At 39.5% G+C, this 22918-nt stretch overlaps 1 protein-coding gene across 9 annotated transcripts in view; it reads left to right on the top strand.

Annotated features, from left to right (window-relative positions):
• syt1a (synaptotagmin Ia) overlaps window positions 1–19260 on the top strand; it is a 219839-nt gene extending 200579 nt beyond the window's left edge. For all 9 annotated transcript variants that reach the window (XM_080291847.1, XM_026146690.2, XM_026146694.2 and 6 more), the window contains 2 exons: window positions 14331–14464; window positions 18453–19260. In XM_080291847.1, the coding sequence (XP_080147973.1) occupies window positions 14331–14464; window positions 18453–18659 (341 nt within the window). In that variant the 3' untranslated portion in view covers window positions 18660–19260. The remainder of the gene's footprint in view (window positions 1–14330; window positions 14465–18452) is intronic.
• The last annotated feature ends 3658 nt before the right edge of the window (window positions 19261–22918 follow it).

The raw sequence follows: 22918 nt of genomic DNA, 5'->3' as shown, positions 1-22918 counted from the left end.
CCATGATGATGCTGTCATCTTTCTATAGCTCACATAACTCACAGTGCAATGACAACAGAGTTGACTTGGATCCCACAAAGATATCAATGCTAGAAGCATGTGTAGCTAATCGTATAGCTATTGCCATGCGTTAGCTATAAATATAGAAATCAAATATTCATTACACATCTTTGCATTGTGCCATTATATGATTTACTGATGGTTAAATCAGTCCTGTCTGACTTTATGCACAACTCAGTATCATGGATTACATCAGCCAGCTAGCATTTCTACTGAGATTGATTTTGCTAGTGATAACATTAGCAAACAAGATATGATTAGCCAGCTAACTGTAATGAGGGATAGCTTATAAGGAAGAGACATGGCACTGACATGATTCAGTAGACAAATCCAAAGAAAAATGCTAAAAATGGCTGTTATCTCACCCCTAAAGAGTAAGTAGCTGCAGCTGATTAGCTAATCATGTTGTGAAACTGTGCTAGCGTGCCGTAGGAGAATAACATTTTAGTAAAATCTTATTTTGAGTGTTTTATATTTGATTTGGCTTGTGAGTCTACTGTAGTAGCTTTAAATGACCCAGGGATCACCGATATTAAAGTTATGGCTCCATCATTTAGACGGGATCTTTAAAGAACGATCCAGATTCGATCCAGTGTGTGAGACTTGCGTCCAGAAGGACTTATTCTGGCAATGCTAACATTAGCTGATAAACTCATATGAAAATGACCAATTTAGTTTCTAGATTAGCCCGAAGAGGGTTGGATTTGATGCCACAAATTAAACAATCGCTCCATGAATTTAATGTCCTTGTAATGCTAATGTTCTGCAATATTAACAGTTCCTCTAACATTTTATGGATTATCTCTCAAAATTCAGTCCAAGTGTTTCACCTATTGTCAGTGTTACTCATCATGCTGTTAGAGGCAACTGAGGGAGTCATGGATGGTCTCAGTTTTCAAGTTATGCTACAATCTCTTCAGACATTTGCCATGAAAAATGATTGCCATTGTTGTAAAATTGATCGCTATGACTCAGAGATGCACTTTGATCTGTCACATTGTATTTGACATGCTGCAGCTCTGTTTACTACGTAGTAAAAGGCATGACTTGATTTGCACACTTGCTCCTTTGGTTTTGAATGTTTTTATTAATATATTACCAATATTCAAGTGTAACCCTGCAACTGTAGGTTCGCAAAATATGTTTAAGTTTAAAAAAAAAGTTGTCTAGCACACATTGAAGAACACATACAGTAATACAGTAATGAGTGTAACACGCTCATAAAGACAGTGCCTTCCCTCTTAATGAATGCATGGAATAAAAGAGTATGTATGAAAAAAATTCGACAGCTTGAAAGAATGAAAGAATTGTCCTGCTGTGGTATAGCTCCAACTCTACAGGATTAAGATCAATAGTTGACATTTATCACAATACAGTCAAGTCTGAATAGAGGATCTGATGTCATGGTAACTGAATGAGAGGGATGGAAGTCCTCCACCCACAGCTGACTGGAACATAAACAAACGGCACAAAAACAGACAGACTTGTTTTGTGTCTCTTTCAGCCAGAGAGGACAGATGTTTCATCTAGGGACTAAAAAAACATGACTGAACTTTAATAGAGTCCCATGACACTGAAATCCACTGTGCTTTTGGACATAAAGACCAATATTAAAGTTTTAATGTCTTTCTCACTATGAAGTGGAACAACACAATCTCATTTTGTAAAACTATATATTTCCTTTGGGGGCAATTTAGCAATGTGGGCAGAGTTGCATAGCAGAGGCATCTGCTTTCACATTTCAGCTCTGAAACCAGACATGCCATGCTGCACAATAAAGTCATGGACAGGTTTTATTAATCAGTTAACTTGATGTAACATGCCATAAATGTGACCATCTTTTGCCTTTAAAATAATACCAGTTTTTCAAGGTAGCTGGCAGGAAGTTTGAATGATTGCTGAACGATCTAGAAGAACTTAACACCGTTCTTCTGTAAGTTTAGGCTTCCAGAATAACTGTGGTTCACATAATGGGTGGAAGTTTAGAAACATCCACACTGGAATCAATTTGCTAGTTACACATCACTTTGCAGCTGACGGTTGGTCCATAGCAGATTGTCTGTTGCTCGGGTAATCCTCAAATGTGTTTACTATCCAGTCTTACGTCAGTCGACGATATTCTTCCCTTTTATCTGGAGACTCTTCAATTGCTTGTCTCTGAGCTTTGAAAAGTTCAACTCCCGTCCACTTTGTGTCACCAGTGGTTATTTTGCCTGTCATCACTTGAAGTCGTTGAATGTCATTGACTCTGTGTGGTTTCTGGCTGCCAGGTTGCTGCGAATCCTGTGTGGATGTTGATTTAGTCTTTGGCTACTTTTTACTAAGACCATCAGAACTCCATGTTATTCCAAAGATAATTCTTCATGACTCTCACTGGGTTTGATTGAGTGTTTTAGAAAGAAGATGTCTTGACTAAAACCTGTACTGTGTGATGGATAAACATAGATAGTGCCTAAACCACATGCAGCAGTGTACTTTCATTGATGTATGGGTACCAGTGTGCAACAATGAATAAATAAAATGAGAGGCTTTGCAATTTTGGGGTTCCTTTTAAAAATGTTATTAGCAAGTTCTTATTTTTCAGGGTGCAGTTAAGTATTATTTGTAACATTTTATGATCAGGGTACACTTCTCAACTAAACGTAAATCTGAAACTACTGTTAATTAATTATTATTACAGTAACCGGGATTCAACACACACTCACTGGCATTACTGGTCTTTTTTCTATGAACTACAGACTTGAATGAAATAGGGGACTCTGCATAAATATGGTTTTATTTGGTTTAAGTGCTATAGTTTTATTGACCCCCTTGAATTAAAGCCTAAAGTCTGCACCACAATCACATCACAATTATTTGATTTAATATCAACTTTGGCAGTGAACAGAAAAAGAATGGTGTCCAAATACTTGTGTACCTGACTGTACTTCCAACCTGAGATGGCTTTTTTCACTGTGCGATCAGTTACAGATAAAAGTTGACATTTGTGAGGAAAACATGCTCGAAACAAAGAAACTATGAAATGCAGTGTGTTCTGTACTCTTCTGTAATATGATCAAAGCTCAGTAAAAGCATGAATAATTTAAAAAGATTGATGGTTGATGTAGATAGAACAATATCAAAGTCCCATTTAGAGCTTTGTTGAGCAAAGATAGGCTTCATCAGAATTCAGCACATTCCCACAGCATCACCAGCTTCACCATCTACAGTCATCAGACTATAATTTAAGCTATTTATAACTGATATAGTGCAGTCTGACATTATCAGACCCATTTGTGTTATGCAACCTAGTGTTTTTATGACATACATGACAACTTAACTAATATCCACCAATATAAGGAGCATTTTAATAATGACGGAAGGTTTTCATGGATCCATTCCCCGATGCAGTAAACAAACACAGTTTCATTATTCTGGACCTGGTGCTATCTATTTTTTTGATCATATCAGTCGTCATACAGACACCATAAAATAAGAAATCACACAATAAGCTGAATCTTTCCCTCCTGCTTTTCCTCTGACTTTCTTCAGTGGCCTCTTTTTACATTTTTAAATAGCTGCTCCGACTCTTTCAGCAGCCATCACCAACACCCGGGTCCACTTGCTTTCTGTTTGTCTATCCAGTCTATCCATATAACCCCAAACATCCTGCGGTACAGTAAGAGTGTGCACATTAATGGCTCCGAGCTCCCTTTCATCTGTCAGACCAGTGCGAGGAGCCATTTGGCTGGTAAAAAACAAAAAACAAAACACCCCCGCTGCAATTTTCTGATATTGGCATTAGCACTCACCTGTGCCCATTTGCATCGTGGGATTGTCAGCATTTTGAGCCATCAGCCACACGGACCAGCCAGTATTAGAATGGTGTGAAATCTTTCCAATTTGAAGGCCAGGTTTCCTCTTACAGTGAAGGGAAATGCCAGGAAAGCCAGACAGTTTGACACCATATACCATATGTCATGTTTAATTGGAGCATGTTTCATCTGTGTGCACTCATCTGTGGGTTTCAGGGTGAATTATTAGCATACTGTAATGGCACAGTGCATGTTTGTAATTACATACAACCAGAATATACTCTAAATTGCAGTTTGGGCTTTGTTTTTTGTTAGTAGTGTCTACTTTTCTGCTCCCAGAATGGACTTAAATGTGCAGCAGATGGATGAAATAATAGGCAGGTCTCTAATAACAATAATTAGCCTCCATCCACAGAGTGGCTCAGCCAGAACTTAAGGAGGAGGACAAGTAATTGATGGCCTGGGATCAGCCTTCTTTTCTATTGTCATCCTGTTTACCATGCCTAATTATGGCTCACAGAGGAAGATGTGGGAATTATCATTAACCAATGTATAATCAGAAATAATTCTTTTGATTTGCTCCTCATGAAGCATGCCCCAAATCTACCACCGTGCTGCATTTCTTAGGAAAACAAACTTTTGAAGTAATAGTTTTAAAAGTACACTTGACTTCTGGCGCCTCTCAGAATTGCTCCTGCTTAACATGCAGCGAGGCACCATGTTCTTTAGCTGTCGTCTCAAAATAATCCTCGTCACAGACAGGTTACTCCTCTTTCCACTTTAGCCGACCCCACAATGTATAGTTACAATAGATCCGTTACGTTTAGTTGCAGGCAGTCAGGATTTAAAAAACTCTGAAACTTGTGATGCATTTTAAAGTTTTGAAAGCTTCTAACTGAATCACCAACATCTCTTTTGACCTCCTGCACATATCATTTTATTTTGTGAAAATTACTCTGTTTAAATCTTAAAATACAGCTTTTCACGTTACTGTAGTGTCTCCAAGGGAAATGAAAGGTGAGTCAGACTCGGAGGTGGGGAACACAAAGGCTAAGTGTTTGGAAGCAACTCAGTATAAGTACCGGCGGGCTTATAGAAGTAGTGGCAGTTAAAATGTTTCGTCCTCTCTCTTTGTATCTTCAAAGACATCCCAGGCGGCTGTGAGGTGGCATATAACCAGGTAATGGCCAGCAGTGGGGGAGGTTATCAAAGCACACAGGCACCATGTCAGCGGTAATGAAGCCACACTGCCCCAACCTGGTGCTCCAGCGCACTATCAAGCCTCTCGGGTTGGAGAGGTTTATTTGTTTTGCTCCTCTGGCTGGTCAGACTAAGGTTCCCGTCATCTCAGCAAGGTAGTGGGCATGAGGGATCATTAGGATGATGTACGAGGCCTGAGAGAAGAAGGCAATTTGAAAGGGATTAGAGAAGGCAGAATTTATTATGTTTTGCGTCTATAGATGTAAGAAATAATAACTAGAAAAGTTACAGTGTATTTCCAAGCTTTTACATTATGAATTTTGCCATTTCCAAAATAAAAAAAGGAAAAGTAAGAAGTAAATCGGACAGTGATATGGCATTAAAGGCATTAAAAAGGCTTAATATAAATGCAGGTCTAATATCTAATTCACTTTTATCTGTGTTTTGTTACTTAAAAAACCATTTCCTGACTGCTGAGCGGCTTCGGTCTTACAACAGCCCCAAAGTAGACCAGTTATACACTTTGAATGACGACCCCCTCATTTGCATTAAGTGGATAAATAATATTTAAAAATACCAAAAAAAAGTTGTGCGGAAAAGTAAAGATTGGGATAATGAAAAGGAAAAAAGGGTTGAACTTCCACCTCATTTCTTTATATTTTTTATCTAGTAAGTCAGAGTTTCGTGTAAATTTTCAAAGTAGTCTTAAGCAACAGATCTGCAGGCTTTCTGAAGTTTTTTGGGGGGCGCTGGCTGCTTTTTTGCTCATTGTCAGTCCAGTGTGTGTACCTGACCATTTTCAGTCACTTAAAATTGACCTATGAATCTTTCAACCATAAAAAGATGAAAACTTGGCATATCTGCAGTTTGTCCTTAAAGAAAATGGGAAAGTAGAGGACAACAGAAGAAATGGCAATCCAAAATAACTGTCTACACCAGATGAGCAGTACCTGAAAATCATCTCCTTAAGAAACAGCAATGACCTGACACAGGATCCCTTCAGTTGATCCATCTACTGTTCACTGAAGCCTCATCAGAAACAGTCTCAGTGGAAGGGGTGGCTGTCAAGAAGCCATTCTTAAGGAAGGGAAGCAGGGAGAAAAGGCCAAGGCATGCCAAATTATACAAGAACTAGAACAGTTATGGATTGGCTTCACCAAAGCTTACACTTTAACATTATAGAAGTAGCGTGGGTCTTTGATGGAGACTGGTCCTACACAATAAATGTCTACTGCAGTTTTTCCACAGCACCATAAATCTAAAACTAAAAATAAGTAAATTAATAAACAGAATTAAATAGAAAATGAAATGTGAAGTAAATAAATAAAAATAATAAATCCAAAGGTCAACAAATGAAACAGCAGGTTCATCATTTGTTACATTTTATGCTATAATTAAAGCCTACCTTTTTATTGTAATTCTAATGCATTCAATTACAGTTATTATATATATTTTTTGGCACTTTTGAGCCTCCGTAGAGAGTAGAATACAAAATAACATCGTAAAAAGACTTCCATCAGATTTCATGGAGGTGGTTTTACGTGGGCCTGCGCCCCAGAGAGCAGTTTCACTGTAAACACTTGTGTATGCGTGAAACGTGTGTGATTCACCGCTGAGCTGAGTGTGTAAAACTAAACCGACAGTCACCCCTGGGTGCACCCACCATGGAAAATCCAAAATGATGGGAGGAAAGCTAAGATGACAGCCAGGCTATATTTAACCCTGCTTGTATTGGTGTTCATTTGGCACAACTCTGCCAGAACCCTTAGCAGCCAAACCCAAAGATAAAGGAAACGTCCGAGCGAATTGTGCGTTTTATATCTCTGCACTGTAGCTTCAGGTTTGATGACTAGAATATTCAAAATGAGTCACAGATGGTAATTATTCACAGCTTGAAATCCTATGTGTAAGTAACCACTTTTAAAATAAGACCTCTTTAGTAGCTCTACTTAACTCTAAAGCTGATGTGACTCAGAGCTCCCTGCCTATCCATAAACCTGCATCTTGCCTCCTGTGGGAAATGTACGGACGGCTGATAGCGCATCGCCTCATAAAACTGTGGCCAAGATCCAGGACTCCAATGAGTAACCCCTAAGGGTAGCAAAGACGAGCCGCTGTGCTGTACACACATGTGAGTAACCGCTCTTGCATCACAAGCACTGTCATTCATCCATAAAATGGGAGAGATTACATCCGTCCAGGAGGAGGTGGTAAAATGGGCTTGATAGAAGGTACAGCGAGCGTCCCAAAACTCAATAATGCCAAACTCTCATCTGCTGGCTGGAGAGATAAGTGCACCTAGATTGCAGAGGCACCACAGGTGTTTTCTTTTTTGAGAAAGGGTTATCTATATAAAGACTATAAATACCTTGGAGTACACATTGACAATAAACTGGACTGGGCTAAAAACACCACAGCACTTTACAGGAAGGGCCAGAGTCGTCTCTATTTTTTGAGGCGACTGAGGTCCTTCAACATCTGCCAGAAAATGCTGAGGATTTTCTATGAGTCTGTTGTGGCCAGTGCGATCCTCTATGCTGTTGCATGCTGGGGGAGCAGGCTGAGGGTCGCAGATGCCAACAGACTTAATAAACTAATCCGTAAGGCCAGCAATGTTGTGGGGATGGAGCTGGACTCCCTCAAGGTGGTGTCGGAGAGGCGGATGCTGTCCAAGATAAAGACAATGTTGGATAACACCTCCCACCCACTCCATGACATGTTGGTCAGTCACAGGAGCTCGTTCAGTGAGAGACTGAGATTACCGAAAAGCACCACTGAACGACACAGGAAATCATTCCTGCCTGTGGCCATCTCCCTGTACAACGCATCCACTTAACACACTGTTTGCTGCTACAGCTACACATGTTTCTTTTCCAAATATTTATTTATGAGTGACTTATGTATGTATGTATGTATGTATATATATGTATATATTGTACTATTCTTAGTTAGTGTATTGTCTGTCTTGTCTTAATGTTGGTTTAAAATGGAGCACTGTAACAAAAAATAATTTCCCCCAGGGATCAATAAAGTATTCTGATTCTGATTCTGATTCTGATCTTGCATAATCCCATTCAGCTGTGGTGTGGTGTCTTTTCAGCCACAGTTACCAATATAAGAGTTACACGCAGCCACTGTAGTACCATTATTTTAATATACACAGCTGTATGCAATATTAGATAGTATTATTGACTGTTCGCTAATCCCCTCCCGTATATAGTGAAAGTCTAGGGATATATTCTTTGTATATTTAACATTAAATATACAAAGAATTAAAAACCATTGTCTTCACTTGAAGTGTGAGAAATGGATCATGGAGTGTTTTGGTCTGTTTTATCATAAGTTGCAAGTATTAGCATGTTTAACTGCTTACAACCCGCTTACAACGTATTACATTAAATTGCTACATACAATATTACATGAGGTTACAGGATATAAATGTCTTATTTAAGATTACCTCATCCCTGCTGTGTGGAATGACTTTAGAGGCATTAGCTTTGAACTTGGCATATCTCGGCACTAATGTGCCAAGTGTCCTTAAAAACATTTGAGAAAACTGGACAAGTGGAGGACAAAAGAAGAAGTGACAGGTTCAAAAACTCCATACAGCAGATGACCAGTCTCTGTAAGTCATATTCTTAAGAAATCCAGACAACATCTAACACAGGATCTGAACGATACACCAGTCAAGAAGCTATTCTTGAGAAAAGAAAATAGGAAGGAACATTTGCGGTATGCACAAATAGTGGATTGAAAATCAGTGGCAGCAGGTCTTGTGGAGTGAGTCTCTGTAATTCATGGTGGAAGCTCTGGGACAAAACACAGCAAAAAATAGCTTTGAAATGTCCTTCAAGAAGCCGAGAGAACTATAGCCTGAAGAGTACTTACAGACATTACAAGGTGGTCATACTAAAAACTGACTTTTAGGAGATGAAAACTAAGCTCTGTTTTTGTCTTACATTCTGTGCTTCCATGCATGTTTGCAGATGCTGCACACACTTTCCATTTTATTCATGAAAAAATTAGGGGTGGCTCAAGACATTTGCACTGCACAGTGCTTTTTTTCATGGCCAGCAGGGGGCAACTCCCCTGGTTGCAAAAGGATGTCCAGTTACACAGAAGTCTATCTTAAAATGACTCTACTTCTCACTTGGTTTATGACTTTAGTGAACTCTTTCTCAATGAATATGTCGTCTGAGTTGTCAGTTTCAGGTCTTAGTAAATGCAACATGGTGTTCACGTTGTAAATTATGGATGTAATTAGAATAGTATGAGCCATAAAGCAGGTTGTGCTACATAAGAAGAACTCTAGGCATAAAACAGTAGTTAATGTCGCAGTGATCAAATGGAGCTGTCATTATATGAAATAGCATCGTCAATCTTTCTCTGACAAAAACAATAGGTTTTTGTTTGTGCTTATAACACATATTCTACCAAGACTTTCTGTTTCCTGCAATATAAGAACGATGATCAGCTTTGGAAGAAAGTGGCTTTTGGCTCGGGTAGGTGAGCACAGTGTATATAGTCCATATATATAAGACCCATTTTAGAAGGTTATTATGAGTGAGCTGTAAAGATCGAAAAGTCAGCTAGAGATGGATTTTGAACTCTGGAATCTGACATCTCACTTATATTCATTCTACACTGTCTATGCCATTACTAAGCTTTTATCTTTGACCTTCTTTGGACCTGTGAACTTAATAACAGAGGAGTCTGTACTGAAGCTGAGTTGGGGGAAGAAAAGGGAGAAAAAGGAACTTCCACAGAAAATCTAAAGGGATCAAAATGGCCATTCCTTCCAAGTTACTTGTAGCAACTTGAAGCTTCGCTGTGTTAGTTCTGTTAGTGAAGCTCTGATTTCATTCATAAGAATATTCAAAGGGACATATACTGCTGTTTGAGATATACGGAGGCTGTGTATCCTCTTTATGAGATACGTTGGAAGCAGTATTTATTTCCTGCGCACAGCCCTCCCTCGCTGTTTTTCTCATCCCGGCACTCCAGCTCTTCTCAGCAGGGGAGTAATAATGGACACCCACTCCATTAGAAGCCTGTTACCATTTCACTCATGTCTCTGCCATCTATTTATTCTGCTGCTTTTCTCCCTCTCACTCGGTTTGCGCTGTTTTCTCTCTATATTCATGTCAGCTGCCATGGACAGTCAGATCCTCATTCCCCTAAATTGGATAAAAGATTAAGAGAGCTAAGCTTGTTCAGTTTGTGCTACTGTGAAAAATCATAAAGTTTGAACTTTTTTTTTTCTTTTAATTTTGCTTTTTTCAGAGCTGCTCGCTCATGAGAAATCCTAAAGCATTATAAAGACTTTGTGCATATGGGACCCAGAGATGAATCCAGATTATCAGATCAAGTGGTGTTTCAACAACTAATTATAGGCTCCAGTTCAGGCTCTTACTACTTATTCATGCCAATGCACAGCTCTAGGGTTCAGTAGCTGGAGGATGATGTTGTTATCCTCAGGCAAAAGCCTGCCTCATTTGCATCTAGGAGATTATCGTGCTTATTTGTTTTTCATGTGTTTTTCAAGGAGCCTGTTGTCTTAAGTGATAAATGACTCTAAGTGGTCTTTTTTTTTCCCTCCTCGTGCGCCGAGATCGGAGAACATTTAACGTCATTAAGCCGCCTTCCCATGTGTAACCACAATTTTCAACAATCTGCTCTACATTTTTCACGCCGCGAACAGTAGCAGTAAGTTTATTAATACACAAATCTAACCTTTTCACTGTAATTCATCTGTAGCTGCAAGAAAAAGTTTGAGATTTGTTGAAGTTTTGCATAAATGTTTAAAACATCATGAGAATTTCACTAAAATCCTAAAGCATGAAGTCCATTCAGTTAAAAGACAAATGAAAATAAAGGAATAGTTATTGATTTCTTAAGGAAAATGATAAAAACTATCTCTATAAAGGAAGAAATATAAAAATCTTTGATTTCAGTATCTCATGTGACCCCTCCCCCATTTGCTGCACTAACAGCAACTTGGCATTCTAGGCGATACAGCTCAAGATATTAATTTAGGTGAGTTTAGTGGCATAATCGTGTAACTTCAGGAGTGAATTTGTGATTAACACAAACTGTGAAAGGTTTACTTGACATTTCCATGTTAATTAATGCTGCATTGCCAAACTGCTCCTTGCAGTTTGTTTTCAGGATACCCAACAGAAAAATTGTCTCACAGTGTGTGTAAGCAACACATCAATTTAATGATAAGAACAACAGATGTAATTAGATGCTTTTCTGGACATCACCCACTACTCATTGATGTTTGTGTTGTACAGCCTCCAATGAGCAACTGATTGACACAGCGCTCTTAGAGGATATCAAACGGGTCAGTTTACAAAGTAGACCCAGTCTGAAGAACAATAAAATGTACATTTAACTTCAAGTTGTATTCAATAAGATTTGAAACATGAGACTGAGAGCATTTACAAAGGTCATGAAGAAAAGCAGAAGATTTCAGTGAGTTTCTTCGCCAGCGTTTAGTAGACACCCCTCAGCAAAACTTATCAGTTTCAAAAGGCTGTAAAAGAAAAAGAAAAAAAAGAGGCTTTGGAGATGAAAGTCGGAGTACTTTCAGAGTTTATTCCTTCAAAAAAGAATAAACCCAAATGTTTGCTTGCAGCGACTGCTTTTGAAAAAGTTTATACCAGCTTTTTTTTTTTTTTTCCCATAGTCTGCCTTCTTAATAACAACAACAAAAAATCACCTCACAGGTTCCTTGGAAACAACTGGGTGTCAAATTTCCCATTACAGAAGATGCCAGCAACTTTTTATTGGTGTCATGAGCTTGTTTTAAGGCTTTCGTAAAACCTATTCGTGGAGCGGTGGGAATGAGGATCAGCACCTCCAAATCTGAGGCCATGGTCTTCAGCCGGAAAAGGGTGGAGTGCCCACTCCGGGTCAGGGACGAGTTCCTGCCCCAAGTGGAGGAGTTTAAGTATCTCAGGGTTTTGTTCGCGAGTGACTAGGAGAAGGGAGCAGGAGATCGGCAGACGGATTGGTGCAGCGGCCACAGCGATGCGGACGCTGTACCGCTCTGTTGTGGTGAAGAGAGAGCTGAGTGTAAAAGCGAAGCTCTCAATTTACCGGTCGATCTACATCCCTACGCTAACCTATGGTCACGAGCTGTGGGTAGTGACCGAAAGAACGAGATCGCAGATACAAGCGGCGGAAATGCCATTCGGGAGGGGCTCAGAGTAAAGCCGCTGCTCTTCCACATCGAAAGGAGCCAGTTGAGGTGGTTCGGGCATCTGACAAGGATGCCCCCTGGGCGCCTCCTGGGTGAGGTGTTCCGGGCATGTCCCACCAGGAGGAGGCCCCGGGGCAGACCCAGGACACGCTAGAGAGATTATATCTCTCGGCTAGCCTGGGAACGCCTTGGTGTTCCCCCGGACAATCTGGAGGAGGTGGCTGGGGAGAGGGAGGTCTGCTAAAAATTACAATGGAGGTGATTGCAGTCTTTGGCTGCTCGTAGTTTGGGCTCATGAAGCTCTTAAATGTTGAATTCAGGAGCCTCATTCTGTCCTTTTAATCAGTCAGTTAAACCAAAAAACTCTGATACTTATCTGACTATTCAAAAGGCTTCCTGCCATCGTGTCAGTTGCAGGTTATGCCCAAAGAAAGATACAAACTCTCCTCTTTTCCAGTTTGGTCTTAATAGCTATGTGGAGAACATAAACAAATTAGGACGAGTGGCATCACATCATAAATGGAAGCGGTGGGTGGTTTGATATTTTCAGACACACACTCCACCTGATTGCCAGATGAGGACGGGCAAAGCAGACCATTTGGGTGCCACTTGAGGTGGCATTTGGACAGATGACAATGGGGCTCTTGAAAGGGGAAGGTTAACTGAGTGATATAAACACACTGGACTCTGATGGTGAACTATATCAGTATTTTTGTATTCTCAATGGATCAAATGACTAGATTTATTTTAAAGGGATGTCTCATAATAACAAGCACACAAACAATGATCACCCTGAGCTCTGCAGGGCATTTTGCTGTCTTTTAACTTTTTTGTTGTTTTTAAGCCCTCCGGCTACAGTGTACGCGAACAGCCTATGGGCTCATGGTGTCCTGGATGTCACAAAGATTAAAGCTTTACAAAAGAATCACTCTCGGTCTGACGAAGATTCAGTGTGGACATTAAGTCTACAATAAAAAAATGTTTCATAGCTGCCAATAAGACCATTTATTAAGAATTTTCCCATGCCAACATGTCCACATTAGATTTACCATAGCTCATTAGCTAGCTACAAGATAGCAGATCATTATGGGCCAACTAGCTCAACTTTATCAGTGCTCCAAATGTCATTGTTTATTTTTTAGTTTCCTGTTTATGATTCCAAAGTTATACAATGCTGTATGTGTTTTTTTTTCTATAAATAAGTCAGAACAGCATGCATAGTTAGATATAAACAATCAAACCTTTGATGATCTCCAACTTTGCTAAAGTTTGCTGAGGTTGTTAACAGCTGGGAGAATAGTTACACTGATTGTTTTATTGAAGCTGAGATAAATTGGATTCCTTTTCACTGTCAGTGGTGCCTCAGCATGTGTTCATTCTTGTGAACCGAAGGAGCATTTGGACCTGGAAATCATGAATAAAATCAGATGTAACAAGAAGATAGAATGGGCTAAACATTATGTAAGAGTTCTCTAAGTTTGCGAAATCCAGTCCAGCTCACTGGACCCAAACTCAAAAGCTGTGCTGCTTTATAAAGACCGAAGCAATTAGTTTATTTCACAATTTAAGCACAAAACATAGGACATTTTGATGAAATTGGCTTTAAAATGTGCATTTCGAACATCAGTAAATCAGTTTGTGCACGTGATTTAGTTCCCACCACCTGAGTTCCCATCTCTCAATGTAGTCTTGCCACTGAGAGCACCTTTTTTTTTTACGCTAAAACCCAGTTTCTGCTGGTACAATGCATTTGTGAATGTGGCCCATGGAGCGAACAGGTGGCTATAAAGCAAGAATCCATGTAGCCACTGCAAGCTGCTTTGCAACCCACTTCTGTTTCAGATTTAATCAATGTCAAGTCTGTTGGCATTGTTGCCTTCTCCCTTCTATGTTGTTCTCTAAAACTTGGACTTTTTGTGCACATGGAAGGATGGGGAAGTCCCAGAACTGAGTCGCATTGCCAAATATAAATTGCTGCAGAAGAAATAACAATGTTCTTTGACTGAAGCGATCATGACTGGATTCTAATCTTGAGAACAATTTGTAACATAACTTTTTCCTTTTTTTAGACCCATATGTGAAAATCCACCTGATGCAAAATGGTAAGAGGCTGAAGAAGAAGAAGACGACAATCAAGAAGAACACCCTCAACCCTTACTATAACGAGTCCTTTAGCTTTGAAGTCCCATTTGAACAAATCCAGGTACATTTTTCATCTGTTTGCAAAACATTCGTAAAACTCTGAAATCATGTTTTCTACGGGGCAGAGTGCTATATCATTGGGTAAAACTGAACTATAAAAACCAGCAGCAAACATTTGGTTGCATATAAGCCATTGTTAAGTGGGAGCTCATTTACCAAATGATCAGTTTAGAGGCTTTTCATCATAACAGAATAATGAGAGGCGCTTCACTTAAAATCAGCTGGGTTTTGCAATTTGACAAGCCAATTGCTCTACGGATGTGATTGTCTGCACTTTGTTCTTGCCCGTAGCATGGATCTTGGTGCTGTTTGTAGCATATATCACAATGATTAGCATTCATCAGCATCATTATTTACATTTAACCAAGTATGCTGCAATAATTAGAGCAATAGAAAAATAGATGCTGTAGCTGTGATTCGAGAAGAAAAGGAAGCACAGATGCTTTTCCAGGACATTATGGGGGAAAAAAGGATAAAGGATACATAACCTGTGCCAGAAAGGGATAGCAACAAACAAGATTATCTCTTCAGGCAATACAGTAATTAAGTCAAATTGATTAAGGCTGCCACATTTCAAAAATCACAGGTTTGGTACAGCGTGCCTCAGATTTAATTTAAACACCGCTGATCCCAATCAACCCCATCCAAACATGGCCTTATTTAGTGTTGCTCATGCCAGTATGTTGGCTAAATTTACATTTCTCATCTCATCAACAAGAACCAGGTTGATTATTAAATAATTGGTCAAATGCAAAAATTGTCATTGATTAGATTTATTGAGCAGTAAAAGCAATACGAGAATTAAACACACTTAAAAGACTTAATTCGATCGTAGAAAAACAGTTAAAGTCCAGCTACCTAAGAGCTAAATGCTAAATTAAAGAAGCCTGTCATCACTGACAGCTCTTTAGGCCTCTGGCTGTATTGCATCTGATTTGAAATGAAGACACTCAGAACTGGGAAGACTCTTAATTAGACACGTTCTGTTTCCACCAGTAGAGTTTAATTTGCTAATCAAGTTCTCAAGCACAATTCTTAAATTACACAGACATATAGAAGTCTGCAGAGGCAAAGCGTTGGCTTTGACGCCAACCTGACCCAGGGACTTTCTAAGTAAATAATCGAAAGATTTTAATTGTCTCAGAGATTGCGTGGGAATTACAAGCAGTGCTTTAATTGGACTATCTTGTAACAAAAACAGAAGGTTAGTTATTGACTCGTGTTATTTCGCAGCGTCCTTAGCCCACACGCAATTAGCTGTGCAGACACCATTTGAGATGTACACATGCTCTCCTTATAGTCCGTGAGCCCATTTGACATCAAACTCTAGCTTGTTTGCAAATTAAGTGCAGTTTTTTTAACCTTTCTATATTTGACTTGAGCATAGAACTGAACAAATAGGGGAAAAAACAGTCACTTATGTGCTTGTGTTAAACTGAAAAAAAATAAACGTATAAAAATATATTTCAAATTCTGGCCTCTGAACAGCTGGAGATGGTAAAGTGAATTAAAAGACAAATACATGTTATAAATGTTCATGACATTATTTTTTTTCTTGTATTTAATCTTCATATTTCATTCCATGAAAGCTATTAAGCTTGTTTCGAAAACTGCTGAGCTGTTGTTTAAATGGTGTCACTAATATGATTATTATTGGCAAATCAGTCACAGCAAGAAAAAACAGTACTTGCTGGTCAGTGATGAATAACACGAAGGTCTGCTAATTTTCCTTTAAAGAAAGCCGTGTTTGAATGACCAATTTGAAGCTGTAGTGTCCCTTTAAAAACCCACTAACCCCAACTGGCCATCTGGGAGCCTTATTCAGTATTTCATTACATGGCGTATTAGGCATGCTCTTTTAGAACAGCGACTCAGAGCTCATGCAGGTGGCGGTAGTTCCATCTCAGTCTGCCAGTGGATCGAAACTTAATCAGGACGCTTTGTGCACTAATTCATATTCTCTGCCAGAGATTGACGCCCGGGTCACTCCTCTTTGCAGCGTCCCTTTGAATAAACACACAGTGAAGCTGAGTCTCAGACCTCTGAGTAATCACACATTTTGCTGTGCTTGGCGCTGAATATAAGCCAAGCTTGATCGGGAGTGTTTGTTACTGTTAATCAACACTAATGTCTCAAGGAGCACCTCATTCCCTGCACTATACCATTTAGAGAAATAATGAGGAACTGTTGGCGCTTAATACTCTAATACGTGCATTACATATCCACCCTACCACAAAGAACAAGAAACACCTACTGTATCAGAAGTCCAATATGTAAAGTACTGCTCAAAAACACAAATCACAAGAGAAAACCTCACAGAGATGATCATGTCAGTAAAGAAGCATCAAAACCTTTGTCTCTGATCATAACACATTATATGACATGTAATTGTCTTTCTTCAGATTGTATTGGGTGTTTTTGAAGCTAGGACTAGAGCTAAAAGTTATTAGAAAATGAATGTGAATCAATTTTTGAAACAAATAAAAAGCACAGAATTAAAAACTGACCTTTAAATCGTGTTTGCCTAATAAGACTCGGGCCTTTCAATTCTACAACAAAACCATAGACTGTATATGAAAAATGGCAGCAGCACTCCACAACAGCTACTAAAGCCCCACCTTCTTTTAATGACCTGTTGTTATCCTCTTTTAAGAATCACTTAATCACTAAATTAGACTTAGACATAACAACTAGGGATGGGTATTGATAAGATTTTCACGATTCCGATTCCATTTTCGATTCTGTTTAATGATTCGATTCTTTATCAATTCTCTTATAGATTCTTTTTAAAAAAGGAGAACACACAGGTCGATTAGCTTAGAACTTCGTTTTATATCTTCTCTTTGAGCAAGATAGAAATTTAGGAGTAACATGGCCTTACAAACCCAGCAGTGAGATCTTAAGAGATCCACAGCCTACGGCTCTTCAATGGGGTGTCACAGGGTCCCCGGGGAAAAAAATTGTAAATGTAAAATTATAAAATAAATATTCTTCTGTAGCAATAACAAAGTATAACATAAATTATTCTGTAGCAATTACACAAGAATATCCAGAAATGTCCCTGCCTACAATTAAACACATTCACTTACCAAAGTGAAATCGGGGACATCTGCTGTGGCAAATGGGTGCAAGCCTTTTACCACAAACTTAGTCACTGCTCGGTGACATTCGTCTATCCTGGCCTGAAAGGAGACGCTACCGGTAGACTGCAGCGAGAACTGCCAGCATCTGAGCCAGACTCTGTCTGTCTCATCACGGTCACCTAAATGCACAGTAATGGCAGGTTTTGTAATAAGGCAGCTAACATCATATGCACTGTTAGTTGATTATTTACCTGCCGCATTAACGGGAGAGGACGTGCAAACGTTACCGCTGCTGCTGGGTTGAGATTCATGAGTCCGGAGCGAAATTAAAAACACGACATTCATTTAAGGTCATCGCGTGTTTTGTGAGCAAATGCTTTTGCATATTCGTAGTGTTTCCTCCCTTAAATGAAATATCTACTTTGCAAGTATTGCAAGTTGCCCTGTTGTCATCCGTTCTCGTAAAGTCTAATCAAACTTTTGAGCGTTTGAGCCGCCATGTTTCCTGCCAGGTAAATGACGCTCCGCAACGTGGTGACATCATTCGGGGCGACTGGAATCGATAAGGGAATCGTTTGCAAAAATGGCAAACAATTCCAAGGAATTGAAACAGTGGGAACCGGTTCTCAACAAGAACTGTTTTTTGTTACCCATCCCTAATAGCAACTGAGTCCAGGATAGAAATCATGCATAGAAGACAGAATGATGAGAAGGTAAAACTGGAGGGTTGCTGGTCAGTGATAATGACTCATTAGCTTGTTTAACAAGGTATAGATCTAATGAATGTTAATTTTGGCTAACAAAAACAGACTTTAAAAAAAGACATTAATTGAAGTAAACATTAGTAGATGGAGTTTACACTCTTTTTTTGTCTCCTTCTTTCCTCCTCTCTTTCCCCCTCTACAGAAAGTGCAAGTTGTTATAACTGTTCTGGACTATGACAAGATCGGCAAGAACGATGCCATCGGCAAGGTCTTTGTGGGCCTCAACAGCTCGGGGACGGAGCTGCGCCACTGGTCCGACATGCTGGCCAACCCCAGGAGACCCATCGCCCAGTGGCACGTGCTGAAGCCTGAGGAGGAGGTGGATGCTCAGCTCTCCGTCAAGAAATAGGCAGGGCTCTTTCAGTACCTGCCTTGTAGTACTCTTTAGCCAGTATGTGTAAATACCTCAGTGATATATGGGTCCATCCATGTAACTCTCTGTCCCACTTTACCCCCTCCCCCACCCGTCGACCTCTCCCAGATTCATCACTCCTAAGTTCACACACAGTCCTAATTGTTGAAGTGTCCTGCAACATCTGTTCTCTGCTTTTTTCTATCAGGTTCTCGCTTTGATTCAGCAGTTTTTGATTTCCATCTCCAAGCCCTTAACCGCCCAGACCAAATGCCCCCTTCTTTTAAGCAATATGATCTGTATAGATAGCGCATGACTGAAAGAATTTATTGTACCACAGTTGTATATATAAGTATGCAGACATAAATGATTTCTAGTTTATGTGTTTGTATGTTGTTACCCGTTTCCTAATCTGTGTATATCTTGATGTTTTTAATAAGATGTTCTATTTTAAATTATGTAAATGCAGATATAGAGGAAAGCCAATATTATATATCCCAGGATTTAAAAATTCTACCTTATTACCTTATTGCATTCCAGAAAAAAAAGAATTCCAACCTGCAAGACGCTAGTGGAAATATATTCACATTGTAAAGGACTTTAAGTTCAGCAAAGGATCGTTACAGAAAAGACAAACGGATGAATATATTCACACAAAACTCCAAAATACAAGGCCATTAACTACTATGGTTCTGTAGGATAAATTATGCTGCTGGAAATTATACAAGCACATGATTTCTTATGACTTTTTGTACCTATTTCTCAATCCGAGGACCTACATGTTTTAGCTTGAGGCACACTTGTTATCACTTAGCATTTCATTTTTTCCTTGTTTGGCAGTTCCATCTGAAATAGGTCCTCAAGTTAAAGGTTAGTTTTCTTTTCCAACAATGGAAGTGATTGCCTCCAAGAAACACCCCTTTAGAAACAACCCCCATGTGGAAAAAGCACCAAGCTGTAGCCATTGTGTCCTTAAACTCGTTCTAACAATATTTTGTTAACTGCTTACTTTAAACAGCCTTGTCGTTGCTGGAGGTGTATCGCGTTTAGGCTGGGGTCCGGCATTTGTGAGGGAGTTTAAAAGAAAAAAGGGGGGGTGGGTGGGGGTTGCACTCTGGGCTCTGGTTTTAAGAGGACTATTTTTTAGATTAATTCAGCGTCTTGACTATTTTTAGTAAAGTGCATGTTTTTTTTTACAATCTTTACTAAACGCTGGGACGGGAGGGAGGGGGGATCTACTGACACCAGGGGAGACTCTTCTGATAGGATCCCCTTGCCTTCAATCAGAGGAGAGAACAAAAAAAAAGAAATCAAGAGTAATGTTTAAACTTTGTGTCAATGTGACATTGACAGAGGTGAAGCGAGTTTAGTCTAAACACTGCCATTTACGGGGAGGTGACTTTCTGTAGAGACCCTCTCTTCATGCACACTCCCACTTGCTAGTGGTTGTAGCTTTGGTTTATTGGGAACAATGTCTTTGGCTGCAGTGGTGCCCTGAATCGCAGTCTTTGCTTTGCGTTGCCTTCTCACAGTGACAATAGAGCTAGCCATGTTTTACTGCCAATTTTAACTTTTATGTGGCTGCTATTTTGCACTGGATGAACTAGCTTGTTGACTTCTTTAGAAACCATTTTTGGATGATTGTTGGCCGGCTTTATTTCAGGACACCTACAGGAGGGGAGGGGCAGGGGCGGAGCCAGAGAGCCTCCTGCTTGATTGGATTAATTAAATCCAAAAAACAACAACAAGAAAAAAAAACAGGAAAAAAAGAAAGAAAGCAATGATGACAAATCACATTTCAGCCAACAGCAATTACATCAGTTTTGTTTTCTTGTTGGCACAGGACTACGCCAGGGGAGCACGAAATAACCGTAAAAGTTAATGGTCTGCGTAGGCTATTAGTTCATTATGTCCTTTACTACGGGTCCAATTAGGAAAGGAGTAAGTTGTAATCCATGAAAACCATGAAGTCTCTTATCTTGGAGGAACCTCTTGCATATACTCGATACACAGCTTCAGGAGGACTTTCTAAATGTTTTCAATGTTATTGTGTAGTTGATAGCACTATTATGAAAAAGCTACTTGTCATTCCATAGGAGTCTTCTGAGGACTGCTTTGTGTATCACTGTGACTGCCGTGTGTGCTTAGAGATGTAGACTTATCAGTAGGTAGCGAATCCAGTCTGTTCTGTAGTGATGTCGTAGCGTTTAATGCCATTTTTTCCTTCTACACGCAAAGAGAGGACGAGAGAGAGAGAGAGAGCGTGACTGCACGCAGCCAAAAAAAAAAAGAAAAAAAAAAGGAGGAGGCTTTTATCCGAGCGAGAGCGGGTTGCTTCACACAGCATTTTGTTGAGCACTGTGCAATACTTGTATGTTCATCCCATAGTGTTAACGTGGGTGGCGTTGCCCGAGAAAAGAGATTATAACCCTTCGAGGATGAATCCAGTCCAGAGAGATGTTTTCTCCTTTCCAGTGAAATGGTTAGGACACAGCACACTTAGATTCAGCTTATAGTTTGGAGCTTGACACCTGCTGACCTCTGTTTAGGGTTCCCTCCCTTTTCCGCAGGTTCATTTTCTCTTCTTGCACACAGTTCCAGCATCAGAAGTTTCAGGGAGTCTTCGTTAAATACCAAACAAAATTCTGCATTTAGATACCCCCTTAAAAATGCCATGTATATATTTACATAATCGTGTCAAAGAAAATGTATATCTAGAATAAATATAAAGTGACCTGAATGATTATTCAGCTGCAAAATATCGCTCTTTTATCCAGATGCTATATCTCATCATCGTTAATCCATTTTCATTAGTTATTTTATTTATGTATTTTTATTTATTTATTTATTTATCTCCCCTGTTGATTCAAAACCCCTTTTCTATTTGAGATGAAAACTCTGAATGTACAGTGAGGACCGTGTTGGTGTAGATTACTTTAATTAATTAGATGTACCTTGCACTTGTTGTTGTTTAAAAGAACATATTTTTAATATTTTTTCAGCTATTATGGATTCATTTCATAATCCTATGGGGTAAAAACAATCAAACAACCTCCCCTGTGATAGCATTCCAATATCACTGAGCATACTTTAATACAGCTGTATTCCCAATCCCTCTTCAGCTGGGGGAACTTTTATTTGACATGTTTTCCATATATAGATCCATGAATTCCAGTACAGCTTCAGATTTAAATAACAGAAAAATATATTAAAGTAAAAGGTGCACTCTTTGCAAAAATGGCCCAAGCAATTTGACATGAATACTAATGCAGAGAGGTTGCACCAAAGGAATTATCCAATCAAAGCTGAGAGTAAATCAAACCGAATTATATGAAAATATCACAAGTGCACGAACGTATCAGGGAATTCAGTAAATGGGCAGCATTGCAAAACCCATCGGATTGTGAGGCGTGTGGAGGAAACTACAAAGCAAAAGCCATTACCTGCGCTGCAGCGCAATGCTCCTGTTACTGCGATTCCCCACCAAAAAAAAGTGCGCACGCGTAATCACCCCCCACACCCTAAATTCAAGCTCTCTTCTGTATGACAAGGAACTGAAGAATCTCTCCAGTGACACCGACAAAAAGCCACACTGACCTTTCAAAAACAAAGCTGTGTAAAGTATTAGAATCTGATGCTGTAGAAAGATCCTAGTTGCCTTTGTGTATATCAACTGCCTGCTTGAGTATTTTGTGTGTGGAAATTTTCTCTGTAATCTTGTAGAACTGTTCGGGGTGTTTTTTTCCTGCCATATCGCTCGCAGTGACGGCGAGCCTGCTGACGGTTATATTTGCTGTGTATACCTTCATTTTTTGATGAGGTGTTTTCCAGTTTTGTTTCACTTTGTGTAGTGATTCACTCTGTGGAGTTTTCTGACTGTTGTTATATAACTTCATATACACAAATGATCAATAAAAATGTTTTATTTCCTGTTGATACAGAAGCCTTTCATGTCGTGTTTTCGTTCGGGATGCATGCAACGGAGCAAAACTGTCACGGTATTGATTGCCACGAGTGTGACTCACTGCTCATGCAAGAAACTGTTCACTTCAGAAAGAAAGGCGTCTGCATGCTTGACGTGCATGACAAATTCCTATTTTAATGATGGCACTTTGAATCAGACACAGCAGCCTGTTAAAAAGGTCACTACTGCCATCTGAAGGACACGCAGGGGAACACCACTGTGTACCAGATGTAAAAAAAACTAATAAGAAAAGATTCTTTCTTTCTTTCTTTCTTTCTTTCTTTCTTTCTTT

The sequence above is a fragment of the Astatotilapia calliptera genome, chromosome 17, assembly GCF_964374335.1.
Source record: "Astatotilapia calliptera chromosome 17, fAstCal68.1, whole genome shotgun sequence".
Classification (NCBI taxonomy): domain Eukaryota; kingdom Metazoa; phylum Chordata; class Actinopteri; order Cichliformes; family Cichlidae; genus Astatotilapia; species Astatotilapia calliptera.
Note: the sequence above shows the minus strand (reverse complement) of the source record. Positions and strands in the feature narration are given on the sequence as shown.